We start from the raw sequence: 17215 nt of genomic DNA, 5'->3' as shown, positions 1-17215 counted from the left end.
GCTACTTTCCTCTTGGTAAGGGTAGAAGAGACTCTTTAGCTATGGTAAGCAGCTCTTCTAGGAGAAGGACACTCCAAAATCAAACCAGTGTTCTCTGTACCATGGTTTATACTGTCTCGCGGTAGAGTTCTCTTGCTTGAGGGTACACTCGAGCACAATATTCTATCTTATTTTTCTTCCTCTCTGTTTTGTTAATGTTTTCAGAGTTTATATAGGAGATATTTATTTTTATGTTGTTACTCTTCTAGAAAGATTTTATTTTCCTTTTTTCCTCTCCTCACTGGACTATTTTCCCTGTTGGAGCCCCTGAGCTTATAGCATCGTTCTTTTCCAACTAGGGTTATAGCTTGGCAAGTAATTATAATAATGATAATGCTCATTACTGGTGAAGTCGAAGATGCAGAGTCGTTAAGAAATGTTATGAGAGTGTGTTCTAAGTAAGCGGAAAAACTACTTGATTACCAGATAGATAGGAATTTTATATATAACAGACAAAGAAATTAAAACCTCCCATACTGTGAAAGTAAATATTGGCTGGACACGGATTCTTGGGTTCTAGAAGATGAAATTACGTTCCTTCTTTACTCGTTTTAAAAGAGTATGTTAGGCAAGTATATATATATATATATATATATATATATATATATATATATATATATATATATATATATATATATATGTATGTATGTATATATATGTATATGTGTATGTATATATATATATGTATATATATATGTATATGTGTATGTATATATATATATATATATATATATATATATATATATATATATACATATATATATATATATATATATATATATATATATATATGTATATGTATATATATATATATATATATATATATATATATATATATATATATATATATATATATATATATATATATATATACTTGCTTAACATACTCTTTTAAAACGTGTAAAGAAGGAACGTAATTTCATCTTCTAGAACCCAAGAATCCGTGTCCAGCCAATATTTACTTTCACAGTATGGGAGGTTTTAATTTGCTTTCTTCATCCACGTTGATCTCAGTTATAGCCTTTATTATTATTATTATTATTATTATTATTATTATTATTATTATTATTATTATTATTATTATTATTATTATTATTTTGAAATAAATATCAAGTAGAAATGTTTGATATTTACGTTTGTGTAATAAAGCAAAATCGTCATTTATCCATGTTTTTGAAGCAATGAGAGGAAGAAATAAAAAAGAACCTTTTAGTTTATTGAATTGAATGACAGTGTAAGGAGGGCATTTTAGAAATAAATTCTCTCTCTCTCTCTCTCTCTCTCTCTCTCTCTCTCTCTCTCTCTCTCTCTCTCTCTCTCTCTCTCTCTCTCTCTCTCTCTTATTACTAGGATAAGAGTTTTATCTAAAGAAAATCAATTAATTTATGTTGGAACTATTACTACATCCATGTACCGTGAATCACTTCTCATTTAGGCTGAATATCGTTTTGCACATTCGTGTGTCAAAGCTGACTGGCAACTTGTCTGGGAAATGGGACACGTGAATGCCCACTCCAAGCATATGGATGTAGACAATATTCCATTTCAACATTTATCTCGTGATTTAATATTTTAGCAGATTGCAGCCTATTGAGTTACTCTAAACGCTGTTTTTATTATCATGTATATATATATATATATATATATATATATATATATATATATATATATATATATATATATATATATATATATATACACCGCATTTGTATGAATTTTATATATATATATATATATATATATATATATATATATATATATATATATATATATATATATATATATATATATATATATATACACACCGCATTTGTATGAATTTTATATATATATATATATATATATATATATATATAGATTAGTATATATAGATATATATATATGTATATATATATAGATTAGTATATATATATATATATATATATATATATATATATATATATATATATATATATATATATATATATATATATATACATAAAATGTGTGTGCGCACCTGTGTGTATGTGTGTGTTTGTGTGTCTGTCTGTTCCTATCGAATATCAATTTAAAAAGAAATAGGAAAGCTATATAAAGAAATAATGTTGAGACACTATTATTTCCTTTTGGGCTACAGGTCACAACCAAGCTCTCGAGAATTCCTCGCGTTTCCTTTCATGAGGGTTGTTTATGCATGAGAAAACCTAGGAAAAATATGAGAAACTCCAGAAAAGCTATGGAATAGCTTAGTGGTGATAGACTCATAAAATATAGAAAGCAATCAAAGTGGATGAACATTTAACCGTGGAAACACAGATGTAAAGTGAAAATTTAGATGGAAGTTATGAGTAACCATAAGATTACATCCTAAAATTCGTCGTATAAGAATATTGATAAAAGGATTAAAAAGGAAAAAAAAAATCGTCCCCGAAATGTTAGCATTTTAATGCACAGTGAGTTAATTCATTCTTTGATTTTAGGAATTTTTATTTATTTACTCTTCGGCTCTTTACTTGATACATACTTTTACTTTACATTACTGTACACTGGAATTTTAGAGGTGCTTTTGTTACTTTTTTAATGTTATATGATTTGATTTCAAATTAACTACTTTACAATTTTTAATGTTTATTTTTCTTTTCAATTCCTGGCGATGAGAAATGTGACGAATTCCCCATAGCTCGCTTTTATATCATGGATCAATAAAAAAGATCCATTTTCTTTCTTTTTCTATTCTCTTTTACTTCATAGTTCATCTGTAAGATTTTCCACCATTACTCTTGTGTGCCGAATGGCCTCGCGGTCCTAGTGGCAATCCACATGGCTTGAATTATAAATCCAATTTTACCCCAATCACTTTTTTTTATGATTTTTAACCATACAACTCTTTCAAATATAATGAATACTCAATGTTACCTTCTATATCAAGTCAATTTTGGACTCAACGCGATTCTCATCCTTCCATCATTCATTCCACATACCCTAGATCCCCAAATATCGCCATTTACCTACTTATTCAACGGTTATCACTCCACTGCATTTCCATCTTTTCTATTTAACCATATAACCTTAATGATCTGGCATTCATTTTCAAGTGCATCTTTCACAAAACGTTTGAATATTTGTTGATCACTGCAAATTCTCTTGGCTTTTCGCAATGAATATTGTTTGATATTTAAGTATCACGTGTTCCTTTCCTTATGTTAAAGGTAGATGTTCCTCCCTGAAACAACTGGAACCCAATCCAGCAATTGTCCACTGTACATGACCCCCTTATATAAACCACAATTTTATACCTATGGCTTATGTCCTTTTCTTTACCTCTCCAATCATGACATCGATAAAAATGTTGAATAGTTCATTGGTGACACTGACAACATGCAGTGTATGGTCCAAAGTTAACACCTTCAGGTCTGGTTGATTCTTCTGGAACATGACCCTACCATCCTTGTGGGTATTGACCGTGTTGTATAGTGCTCATCAGACGATTTCCATGACCGTGTTTTATTACGAACTTTAGTTCAAACGCAAATATATTTATGTATGTATATATACTGAATATATACGTATTTGTATACACATACACATACACACACACACACACACACACACACACACACACATATATATATATATATATATATATATATATATATATATATATATATATATATATACTGTATATACAGTATATATATATATATATATATATATATATATATATATATATATATATATATATATATATATATATATATATATATGTACATATATATGCACATATATATGTATATTTGTGAGTGTGTGTGGGAAATTAGGTAAACATGTATGTATATATATTCATAATTTTTTTTATTTTATTTTAGTACTAGTTCCTCTCCGTGGAATTAAAGATGATATAGAATAATTGGGGTGAACTATATATATATATATATATATATATATATATATATATATATATATATATATATATATATATATATATATATATACATATACTGTACATATATATATATATATATATATATATATATATATATATATATATATATATATATATATATATATACATATACTGTACATATATATATATATATATATATATATATATATATATATATATATATATATATATATATATATATATATATGTGTGTGTGTGTGTGTGTGTGTGTGTGTTTATATAGAATTTTGGTTGGAGTTTCAGACAACTTTATTCTAAGATGAAGCAACAACTGTCTTGCCGATTTATCATCAGTTTAGATTCCCATGATATTAGCAGGAGAGTTCTCAACTAGTAGACTCTGATCTAGTAAATCGTTAGATATTGAGTTTGTCAGAGCTTAAACAGTTATTCTAAATGAAAATGGGTAGTTCTTATTCTTCCAGTATTCAGTTAAGATTGTTTATTCCTCCGCTGCAGAATGAATTTTTTATATTACTTCTTATCCTTTCTATTTGTATTTCCCTTTTTATCCTTTTTATTTGTATCATTACTTGATGTTTTTATTCCCTCCATTAAGTTTTATAGTCCTGCCATTCAATTGGTGGTCATCTTCAATACTTTACTTATTTTATTTTCTTGCATTGAATATATTATGAGCGCTGTTCCCTCTTCGTCGGAGAGACCTTCCTTATTTTCTATTTTTGCATCTACGCCATCTACCGTAATCCTCAGTAGTTATTATTCTAGGTTCTCCTAAACTCCACTCTCTAACTCTTGAAAACTCCTATTTCAGGGGGTCTTTAATATCCCAAAATAGAAGCAATAGCGAGAGATAATGTAACGACGCAGACAATTTTACAGAATTACCCATTCCAGGCAAGAGAAAGGCCTTTCAGGTTCCTTGTAGAGCTTTTAGGCTAATGCGTATAAACTTTCCTTTTATACTGGCGTAATTCCGCCTGATTTGATGTTGCCTAATGTTTAATACTTTGTAAAAGCTTTGCGTTGAAGACCTTCGCTGGGAGATTGTAACTAGTTCTAACATGCGTCTGTGTTTTTGTATGTCTTATAGATTATACCACTCGTTAGGAGTGCTGTTGCTTTCTGTTTTTTTTTTTTTTTTTTTTTACTATTATTACTTTTTCCATTTAGATTTAGTTTAGATCATTTTAAATATTGTTCTTTTCGATATTCAATAAAATGTAAGTAACTGGTTACAGTGACATACCGTATGCAATTGGTTGATTGAATTTGTGGGTCAATTAATTTTTTTGTCGTTTTATTCTCCATAAACAATTTTCTTTTATTACCTATGTTGAATTTACGAAATAGCAGACTAATAGATATATCTAAGAGAGAGAGAGAGAGAGAGAGAGAGAGAGAGAGAGAGAGAGAGAGAGAGAGAGAGAGAGAGAGAGAGAAGGTTAATGAATAATACGTATTGTATTTTGGACATCTATTCATCAATTTATGCACAGGATTGCAATATATTGCAATTTTCTTGCAAAATTGCAAGCAGGAAATCACGACATTGATACCCTCTTGCTTTTTTTTAGTGCGTTGGTAAGATTGACGTTTCTCTTTGTTAATTTACAACTCCTTTGTATTCGCGTGAGCTGCAGTTAGATATTCAATTAGATTGTTTTACATTTACTAGACTAGATAACCAGAAATGCCATAGACAAATCTCGAGTCATTGTTTATTTTCCAACTATACATAATTGTATTAAGATATATTTAGATATTTTTTATTATTAAGAGTAATTCTCTTTTATGGAGCGTAAACAGGTTTAGATTAATTATTCTATAAAAGGGTTTGTTTATCAACATGCCCTCAATAATTGTGAGAAATGTACTGTACAATCATTTACAAGAATTTCTACAATTGACAGAAAAACTAACATGAATACAGCTAAGTCTCAACGTATCAGACTTTTTGTTACATTTGTGGGTTTAGAAGCGATGCATTTTTTTTCTGAAAACTCCGTTAAATAGATTAATAGGTGTTTGGTTATGCTATAGATATTATAAAATTAGTATTCGCTTTATGATATTTGAACGTGCAACTGCAAGCGTTACTATAGGGTCTTTGTTACCATTGAATATTTTCCCTTATCATAAGATTAGGTCCCGAGGCATTTGATAAGTCGAAAGTTTACTGCATTTAATTCATGATGAAATTGAGTGCAAATAAAACATCTCTTTTAGAAAACACATGTCATTGGTTGACATCAGGGTAATAGTTTATACTTTAGTGAATCTCAAGAGAAAACTTTAATCTTATTATGCTTAGTATTCGTTGTTAAAACTTCCTAGCGTAGTAAATGACCATTTCCACCAATGCTGGGGTATTGATTTTGTGATTTATTTTTACTTACTGTAAGAAAAAAATTCTGAGGTGATAGAAGGTTTTCACATAATGGTATGAAGATTATCGATCCTCTATTTGGTCCACGAATACTTATCAAGCGTAATGTCTGAATTCAAACAGCAAATCATCTCTTATAGATAAGCATAACTCATTGGTAAGGATCGTTATGTGTCTATTCCTTTGGGGATTGCAAAGGCATATTGTGTCTTAGTTCTAAAGAGGGTTGCACAGAAATGCCGTCTCCACTCCACAGGGGATTATGAGGTACGTTGTGTATTCGTCACACAATGGATTACAAAGGAGCATTGCGGCTCCATTCCGACGTGATTACAAAAGAACGCTGTTTCCCCATCCGTAGGATATTGCAAAGGAACGTTATGTCACACTCCGTTGAGGATTGCATAGGACCGTTGTCTCCGTTCCATAGAGAGTTACTGAGAAATGGTTTCCACTCCACAGGGGATTGTGAAGAAAAGCTTTGAATTCGTCACACAGGGGATTACAAAGGAACGTAGTGTCTCCACTCTTGGAAACGTCCCTGCCTGGTGATCACCAGACTAGGGTTCGAGTCCAGCTGAGTCATCAGCAACCATTGCCTAACCCTCCCTGGTCCTAGCTTGGGTGCAGAGGAGACTTGATCGTTGGTCAGAGTCTCTAGGGCATTCTCCTTCTTGATAGGCCAGTGTGACTGTCCCTTGCCTGTGCCATTCATGAGCAGCCTTGAAATCTGTAGATCAGAGGAGTGGCTATGTAAGACTGGTGTTCACTGAAGCAGCGAACATCACATCGCGACAGCCCTATCTGATTGTCCAGGCGTCTTCATTCCAGCAGTTGAAAATAACATTGCAAGGCAGGGAGATGCATTCCTTTGCAGCTTAAGAAAATGATAACCCCAATTGGCTAGATTTTTCATGTCAATTTGGAATTTTTTCGAGTGTTACTTAGATCCCTGTTTTTTATTTATTTTTTATTTTTTTTTATTTTTATTTATTTATTTATTTTTTTTTATCAATGCGACAACTTTTGTATCGGATTCTACATTCATTGTAAAACTAACATTGCTTTCTCATAAGCAATTCTTATTAAATAACAACACATGGGTAGAGTTCACTGTTTAAGGAAAAATATTTTCTATTATCTATATCTCTTCTCTCAGAGCCAAAACTGAAAGAAAATGTAAAAATTACGCAGACAAGAAAAGATATTCCGTCTTGAATGGTACTATACTCAGCTTTTTTAAACGAATAGCATGTCCACTCATTTGCAGGTGTGCGCTTTTATCGTGGAAAAATTTTGTATCTGATAGGTTGCAGGTATTTTATCCGAATAGCATCATTGATATCAAATAATTACCAAGTAATGTGAATTGATACCTATTTACTAACCTAGAATTCTCACTGAGATACATGTTTTGTTAATAAATAATGATATACGAATAGAGATTATAGTTTTTATGATGTGCTGGTTTTCTACATATAGGGTTTATTCTAGATCTAACTGTTAGAATATGACAGTAAAACTTGTTATTACCTTAATTTTTTCATAGCAATCTTGTATTTTGGGATAGATTAACGTTGAATATATATATATATATATATATATATATATATATATATATATATATATATATATATATATATATATATATATATGTGTGTGTGTGTGTGTGTATGTATATATACAGTATATATATATATATATATATATATATATATATATATATATATATATATATATATATATGTATATATATATATATATATATATATATATATATATATATATATATGTATGTATATGTGTGTATAAATATATACACATACATATTTGCATATATGAATATTCATGCAAGTTTATCCAAATACATATAGATTTACGTTCCTTGGGTGCTCGACATAAAACACTGATTGGGTGTCTGTTTGTGTGTAAGGTAAGTATCAATATATATATATATATATATATATATATATATATATATATATATATATATATATATATATATATATATAAATACACACACACACACATATATATATATATATATATATATATATATATATATATATATAAATACACACACACACACATATATATATATATATATATATATATATATATATATATATATATATATATATATATATGCGCATATATATATATACATATATATGCATATATATATACACACACACACACACATATATATATATATATATATATATATATATATATATATATATATATATATATATATATATATAAACGATTTTTTCGTTTTGATTTTATTCATAATTAGCAAGGTATTATTCGGCAAATAGCATGCAATATATGTTATTTACATTATTTGCATACCATTTTATGTAATTATATATATATATATGAATATATATATATATATATATATATATATATATATATATATATATATATATATATATATATATATATGTGTGTGTGTGTGTGTGTGTGTGTGTGTGTAGATATATATACATACAAGTCAGATGTCCTTGGATTTTAATATTAGTCTACTGGTAGTATTGGACAGTGCAGACAAATTTAACTAGGTGCATTTAGTGTTTGTGGACTTTTACATCATAGGAATAATAGGGACGATTTTACAGCACTTCATGGATGCTATAGCTCGAACATTATTTCCTTGAAGTTCCCTCGTGATTTGGACAGCAAGGTAAAATGGGTCGCATGACATCCAGTAGTCCCAGGTGTGTGTAAGAGTTGCCGAATCCATCATTCCAGGCCAGGAGCTTGCCGTGGGTTGCAAAGTAACACAGTTATTGGTGTCTACATGCCACTCTTTCAAAAAGTGGCAAACACCCAGTAAGTGGGGAGGGTTGTTGTTCCCTAGAGCGGTTGCGTAAGTATTAGTCATAGGAACGTGAAGTTCATAACTTTCAAAGCCCACTAAAACCCTGTTGCCTTGACACATCTCAGATGGAGAATCTGGTCCTGTAGGTACAGTTTGCATATTGTTTGTATCCAGAGCAAACGCCGGATTTATTCTTGCCTTGAAACACACGGTGTACTTTATGTATGATTTTTCGGTTGCACCAGGGTTCACAGAGACACCGCTCAAAGCCCTATCTTTGGAGCATAAACTGTCCTCGAAGAATCTCAGTTCATAACTGGTCGGGTCAATTGGTGTTGTAGTGGGTGGTGGTGTGGTTGTTGTCGTGTAAGCTGGAGCGCCCTCTATATCTGCAAGACGATGTCAAAAGGAAAATACTTGAAATGAGACTTAAACTGGATAGTATCTTAGCTAGGAAATAATTTAATTGGATAAGCTCTCAGAATATTATTGCTTAGGATTTGCTTTCTAAACTTGGAAATATGGTAATATGTTTTAAAGCTGCATGAAAAAGGTTCCTCTCTGGTTGACTCACTAATTATTTCTACTGATTTCTATGTGGATATTAAGAAATTTATCCAGGGTTTCTATTCAAAACTTGAAAGTATGTTATTGGGACTACTGTGCAGAAGGAATACTTTTAAACTTTTTTACACACTTTAAAAATGTTTAGTAGCTTGACAGGTGGGAAATTATATTCTTATAGAGTTTATTTCTTAAGTATTCAGAGATGTTGCTTATTTTGATAGTGTAAAATTACATAAAAAGTGACTTGATTTGATATCTGGAAAAAGAATTGTAATTTCTTTAATTGTAAGTACGTGACCTAGTTTGATAGTTGTGCTAGAAATACTTGTTTTCCAAACTTTCGACGATGTTACTTTGACAACTGCAAAAATCTTATGGTATCTTTTCTAAAGAAGCAACGATGCAACTCGATTCGATGAGAATTGAAATGAGCATGAAATTTATTCTGAAATAGCATAGTTTACTAGGATTTTGATCGCTTTTCAGGAGTGTATCCTCATAGCTAACAGACATATTCAAGAATAAACTTTTTACTCACATACACCGAATATCGCAGAAGGTTGTTGACTGGTCTCTGGGTAATGGTCGGCCAACTGGCATTCCTTTCCTTCAGGAAGAGTATCAACAGACCAAGCCTTGCAAATGGCAATGCTGAAGCATCTTGTTTTGCAGTCACCTGTAATGTAGCATATTTTCTAAGAATTTTCTTTTTGCTGGAAGTTTTAAAAGGGCACAGCACTTGACATACATGCAGATGTTGGAAAGATGGCAATGCTGCTGTTGCTTACCCATCGAAATGGTAGAGTGTTTTTTCAGCTTATGGAGTAAATTGCAACGAAATGTCTTCGGAATTGACCCGTATTTTCAATTGTGGCCAAACTATTATGTAATTCTTTTAACTTTTATTTAGGAAAAGCCTATCATACAATTTTTTTTGGCATGTAAATTTATATTCAATTACTGATGCATAAACAAATTAAAATATAAACCCATTCGAACATCTAAACCATTGAAAAGAGTATAGAGGGTTATGCTTTTGAGTAAAAAATTCCCTAGTGGGGAAGATTACGAATTAGATTGGGACACAAATTTATGAACTCCTAATTTTGGACTTGATGAAGAATATGAATTTCTCAACAAGTAAATAAAACCAAAGAACAAATAAACAAAGCAAACTTACAAATCGTGGGAACAATCGATGTACTGAAACTTCCATTGCTGATGACAAGTCCCTGAAAGATTTCGAAACGCCAGACACCATTTGTAATTTGGCAGAGGACAGTTATTCCTAGGGACAGCAGGACAGCCGTGGCAAGCGCTAATTTGGCCAAGGGGGCCTTTTGGGCAGAGGGATATTTCCGAGACATAGGACTGGTTTTAGTGTCTTTTCTGTAAAAAAAGAAAAAGATGGCAGCGTTGAATAAATGTTCCGGGTGACAATTATTTAAAGTTATAGATACTTAGTTGGTACTTGTTGATGCTATAGGTATATGACATGCATTATCATGGCACAAAATAGAATACTCTGGATAAACCAAGAAAGATTCCGATATTTGAAGTGCCTTCATTTAATAAGAGCAAAAAAAAAGTAAAAATGATTGATTTATATTTTATACATATATGTATATGTATATAAGCATATACACACACACACACACACAATCACACACACACACACACACACACATATATATATATATATATATATATATATATATATATATATACACACACACACACACACACACATATATATATATATATATATATATATATATATATATATATATATATATATATATATATATATATATATGTGTGTGTGTGTGTGTGTGTGTGTGTATGTGTGTGTGTGTTAAGCCTAATCATGTAAATTTCCTATTTACGTAAATAGGCTAATTTAATTGCCCACTTATTTAAATAGGCGACGGATTGCCTAGTGATGTAAAACTATTTCTATCCTCTTTACAGTTATTTTATTTTCAATTTTAATCGATTAATTTCTATTTAACTATTAACAGTTCTAAAGTCGTGTTTTATTTTCATATTTTTTTTTTTTTCACAGAATTTTCAAGATTATTTGTTACACAATCATACTGATATTGTTAATTCATTAAATGTATGTAGTAAAAGTTTAATGATACAATTAATTAATAAATTTTTTAATGATAGTATAATATCTATAATTGATGATATCAAAGACCTTAATTGAAGGTTACTGGATAGCAGTCGGTTTCCCAGATACTAACAAAGTAATTACTTAGGTAAGTAATGTGTTAACTATCAATTCGTTTCCTAGTTACTACATAATTAATTGCTTAGGTAGCTAACCTGGGATTAGCAGTTCCACACTTAGTAGAGTATATAATTCAGTTTTCAAAGAGTATTAAGGCATTATTGCATTTGTCTTCTTAAGTGCATTTTCAACTCATTATTCAACATGGATAAAATTTTTACGGAAAACAACACCATCTGGACTGAAGACCATCATAGTTATAACATCGAGCTTCTTTAGAGTATCGAATCCTAAAGGACTACAAAGTAGTTTCTTCAGCTGGTGTTGATAAAGTATCAAAGGTAAGCAATGTTCTTTATATGGCTACTATGAACAACCTGGTATTGTAAGAAATGCACATGCTGAGACCGGTCATGTAGGTGAAGAAGTTTCTTTAAAAATACATAAAAGAACCATATCATAACATTCCCATGGTAGTGGTTAAGGAATTCATGGCAAAATATGAAATTTGTTGTGAAAAGATGGAAAAATGAAACAGGTCCTGGAATGGTGTTCAGACCAATAGTTATGAAAGACTTCAATGATCGATCGAAAATAGATCTATTTGATTTCCAAACTTGGCCGTATAGTAGTTATCAGTATGTACTTCATTAACATTAAGTTGAATGCTTAACAAAATATCACATTATCCGACCACTAAAGTCCAAAAGTGCCAAAGAAGTTTCACAGAATCTGTTAAATATCTTCCTTGATTCTGGGGCCCAGGAGTACTAGTACAAAGTGACAATGGTAAGGAATGTACAGCAGAAGTTATCAGAAATTAGTCAGATTTATGGCCATCCCTGAAATTAGTTAATGGAGGTGTAGAAAGGGCAAATGCTGATTAAAAAAAGAAATTACAAGTACAAGAAAATAAAGGTACTCCGTGGAGTTTGGGTGTGAGATTTGTGCAATGGCAAATGAACACGGTTCATCACACAACAATTAGAAATGCGCCATAAAATGTTCTATTTGGAAATAATCCACGCCGCGGACTATAAAAGAAATTCAAGAACATTTTTTTCCTTCAGATTGGATGCAGTGATGTCAGGAAAGAGGTTGCAGAAGCAGTGCTTCAGGACTTGCATCGTGATTCTGAAAGTCAAGATGAATCTAACATTCTGAATGAAACAACAGAATAGGAAAAAATAATGCCTCGGGATACTGATTATGAATCCCCATAAGTTCGCTTACCAAGTGAAAGTTAAGTCCAAGCCCAAGAACGTACACAAAATAGTAAGAGAAATTCGGAGGAAGTGGATGAAGCTCATCCAGCTAAGAGAGCAAGGATTCAGGCTAGAGCTGGAATTGAATATCAAGTAAAGAGAATGCAAGAACGAAGTAACAAATCCATAAAATCCCTATCATCTGGTGATAATGTAGCTGTGCCAATTCCACACTTCAACAGAAGCAATGATGATCTGCCAAATATTATAGGTGATATTTTCAATATTAATGAACGAGGGTTTTACACAATTGGTATCAAAAGCGGAAGATTGAAGGCAAACTATCAAGAGGGCAATTTTAGGCAATAGCATATAAAGGATTGGAAGATCATCATGTCCCTAACAATGTTGAACTCTCTGTTAGGGAAATTGTCTGCGCCCAAAGTATTTGTTTCAGTAGAAATTGATATATAAAAATATTTAATTTTGACAGTTAATTAATAAATGAAACTTTAGTACTTAAAGAAAATAAATCAGAATTACACTTACATTTACTTAACAGTTACTCTTATGTCCTTAGGCTCACACAAGATTACCGAACGGTTAAGCAAAATAATAAAACTTCCCTGTTTAACCTAATCTCACAGGGCCAATCATAAAAACCAATTAATTTTTATAATATACTGGTGCTCACATATACACGGCACTTCTATTAACTTACCGTATACCACAGAAAGTCCAATGTTTGAACAAACGCTATTCACATTTAAGAGAAAACAATACATGCGTTGGAGAGGAAAACACTATGCACGTTGGAGATGAGATACGTTGTGGCTGAATAGATGCTGGAGAGAACTGTCGGAAAATGGCTCTTCTGAGGGTTAGGCTGGATCTCTCTGTATCTTATGCATTGCTACATTCTTATATATTAATTTATTTACTCCAGAAATTTCTAGTAAATCATACTCGTAGCATGGGGTGGGGTGGGGGGGGGAGGCATTGCTCTAATGGCGTAAGGTTGCCAACCTAGTAATTTGATGAAGGGGTACTATCGTTGTTTGGCGAGGCAACTCTCTCAGCTAACTCCGACCACATCCTCTTGTAACATTAAGAAAAAGATTAGACTTTAGTCTAGAACCTTCATGCCTCTTCCAACCATGTGGAAACATGATACAATCCGTAATGCGTGTCATACAGCATACCTTTTATCAAGTTACATAAGACTTGGTAACAAAACCACTTGAAATAAAAATTTAATTCTTTAAAATAGCATAAATTTACATATACGAAACCTAATGAAAATGCAATTAAAGGATTGCTACATTCTTATATATTAATTTATTTACTCCAGAAATTTCTAGTAAATCATACTCGTAGTATGGGGTGGGGGGGGGGCATTGCTCTAATGGCGTAAGGTTGCCAACTTAGTAATTTGATGAAGGGGTACTATCGTTGTTTGGCGAGGTAACTCTCTCAGCTAACTCCGACCACATCCTCTTGTAACATTAAGAAAAAGATTAAACTTTAGTCTAGAACCTTCATGCCTCTTCCAACCACGTGGAAACATGATACAATCCGTAATGCGTGTCATACAGCATACCTTTTAACAAGTTACATAAGACTTGGTAAAAAAACCACTTGAAATAAAAATTTAATTCTTTAAAATAGCATAAATTTACATACACGAAACCTAATGAAAATGCAATTAAAGGAATGACGACAGGCTTATGTAATTTACATACATTACTTAATCCTACGAGAGTGGAACTCACCTTACGAGCTGGCTATACATCTCTTAAATAAACAAATAAAAAACATGAATAAAATATTCTACTCACATGAAGACCACCTTTGTAAGAATATATATATATATATATATATATATATATATATATATATATATATATATATAATATATATATATATATGTATATATATATATATATATATATATATATATATATATATATATATATATATATATATATATATGTGTGTGTGTGTGTGTTTGTTTGTGTGTGTGTGCATATGTGTGTGTCTTTGCAGTGTCATGTATACGTGTTAGTTTGTGTATTGGCGTAGGTAAGTCTTCTATATATTTTTTAGATCAGATTTCTCTACCACAGTTTAGATTAAATTGAGGTATCCCAATTTTCTTCTGTTTTGTACACTTTCTTGTGCTTATAATCTTTCCTTTGGTGTTCGATCTTGTTATTAACATATTCACTACTTTTACTATCCACTTTCCATCACACCCCCAAAGCATATCTTTCTAACTTATTTAGAATACGAACTTTCAGTATAGAATTCTATTCTTTGTTTATTGGTAACTTTCTATATTTCTAAAGTATAGAGAAGCACAGTCTTAATAAAAACTTATTCAAATATTTCTTTGTCACACTGCCCCTTCAATAAGAATCTCATAATCCCGTGTTTCCATATTGGGCGGGTATGTTCCACCTGTAACAACGCTTATCTTTCCACCAAAGGATGCTTCTCATCCTGATCCCCTTCTTTGCTTGCTTTTAAAGTATCAAAATTACCTTAGTCTATTTATATAAAGCAATCCTTAAGATTTTTTAAGGGTATGATATTTCGTATGTAGCACTGTAATGACTGTGCTGAGTTCTTGGCCTCCAAACAGTCACTATCATGGATTGATACAGATTATAGGGCTCTTACACCAGCAGTCATAGACCCCAAAATGTAGCTATCACCTGCACTTTTTTTTCAGATTTCTTTCTTGTGTCCATGATCTAGGTTTAGCTAATAGTTAATGCTCGTCATTTCACCTCTCCCATTCTTTATATTGTTATTCATGACCAAAATTAGCCCTTTTCAAAATCACGTTTTAGTTAGGGTACAGTAACTTCCAGATTTGAAATGTAAACAGAGAAGTATTATCATTTGACATTAGAATATACTGTACATTTTTTGTAGAGTTTCAAAATTTCTATCGAAATTGATTGCAGGTGTTGGGAAACGAAAATATCATAGTAATAATAATTAAGAAGAATCTGCGTCATTGATAATATTATGAAGACTAATAATGATTTCAGTCATGGGATTATCGCTGTTGCCTAAATATACCTTATGTTTTCTTTCACAAACGGAGGAAGGCAAGTTTTTAAAGATTGCATACATTTCAGAGTAGCTGTCAATAAAACTACTTGAAAATCCTATATCAAAATCCGGACTCTAATCCAGGCCAAAATATCCCATTTTATACTATGTAACACAGAGAACATTGGAAAATAAGCAAATATGAGAGACCTGGCCTCCTTACCTTTGGTGTTTTCAAGGCTGAACCGTCCTATCAACTAAATGTGAATCGGTGTGTGATATACAATTGGCATTTGTAATACGCAAAAAACAAGCGACATGACCTGCGCACCATATTAAACTACAAACACAAATACCAGAATTCAGTTCGTGAGTTATGTGTAATTACATTTAGTTGGAAATCTAGTTCATCGCATGTCAATTTGTTCAAATCAATTATACATTGAAGGGTATGTAATTTATACCTCTGATACCTAGGAATGAATAACATTTATTATTTAATGAAAACCGTAATGGGAATGAAATTGAACCAATGAAAACCGACTGAAAGTTAGAGCTTTGAAAGAGCTTAAGGGTACCTGATTTAATAGGAAAACCTTGAAAAACTGAGGAATAACCTTTCAAAGACTTGACCTTTCAAGACTTATGACAGTTTATAGAGCTTAGTCGTGAAGTTCTTGCTATATGTCAAACACTCTGGCTTTCTCCTTTTAAAAGACCTCGTTTATTTTGAGAAAATTTGGTCCCTAACTAATACCATTATCCTTTTCAAAGCCCTTGACCTTTTTCAAAAGCTTAAACATTTCCAAAGCCCAGGTCCATTATCAAAAGCGTGAGTTTCTTTTCATAAATCTTTACCCTTCACTCTGGGACCTTTCCCAAGACCTTTGCTCCTTTTAAAGATCTTTTTTTTTTATCTTTAGAATTATTGAATCTCTAAGTTAAAAACCTTACCTAATGAGATCTTTATACTATTTAAAGCCTG

At 31.2% G+C, this 17215-nt stretch overlaps 1 protein-coding gene and 1 long non-coding RNA gene across 2 annotated transcripts in view; one reads left to right on the top strand and one right to left on the bottom strand.

The window, feature by feature from the left end:
- LOC137629076 (uncharacterized) overlaps positions 1–17215 on the top strand; it is a 425295-nt gene that overhangs the window by 172459 nt on the left and 235621 nt on the right. The window lies entirely within an intron of this gene.
- LOC137629812 (uncharacterized) lies at positions 8849–14959 on the bottom strand. Its single transcript, XM_068361460.1, has 4 exons — positions 14940–14959; positions 10907–11115; positions 10265–10402; positions 8849–9548 (listed from the first exon to the last, which is right to left on the bottom strand). The coding sequence occupies exons 1-4, from the start codon at positions 14957–14959 to the stop codon at positions 8923–8925; spliced, it is 993 nt and encodes a 330-aa protein (XP_068217561.1). The 3' UTR covers positions 8849–8922.

The sequence above is a fragment of the Palaemon carinicauda genome, chromosome 37 (genome assembly GCF_036898095.1).
Source record: "Palaemon carinicauda isolate YSFRI2023 chromosome 37, ASM3689809v2, whole genome shotgun sequence".
NCBI lineage: Eukaryota > Metazoa > Arthropoda > Malacostraca > Decapoda > Palaemonidae > Palaemon > Palaemon carinicauda.
This window is presented reverse-complemented; position numbering and strand designations above follow the sequence as displayed.

What these genes read in the sequence shown, in the direction of transcription:
- LOC137629812 (XM_068361460.1), bottom strand. Translation starts at nt 14,959, where the DNA reads ATGTATAGCCAGCTCGTAAG. An exon ending in ATGTATAGCCAGCTCGTAAG is followed by an intron (nt 11,116 to 14,939) that starts GTGAGTTCCACT and finishes CTTTTTTTACAG; the next exon opens with AAAAGACACTAAAACCAGTC. An exon ending in ATCGATTGTTCCCACGATTT is followed by an intron (nt 10,403 to 10,906) that starts GTAAGTTTGCTT and finishes GCTACATTACAG; the next exon opens with GTGACTGCAAAACAAGATGC.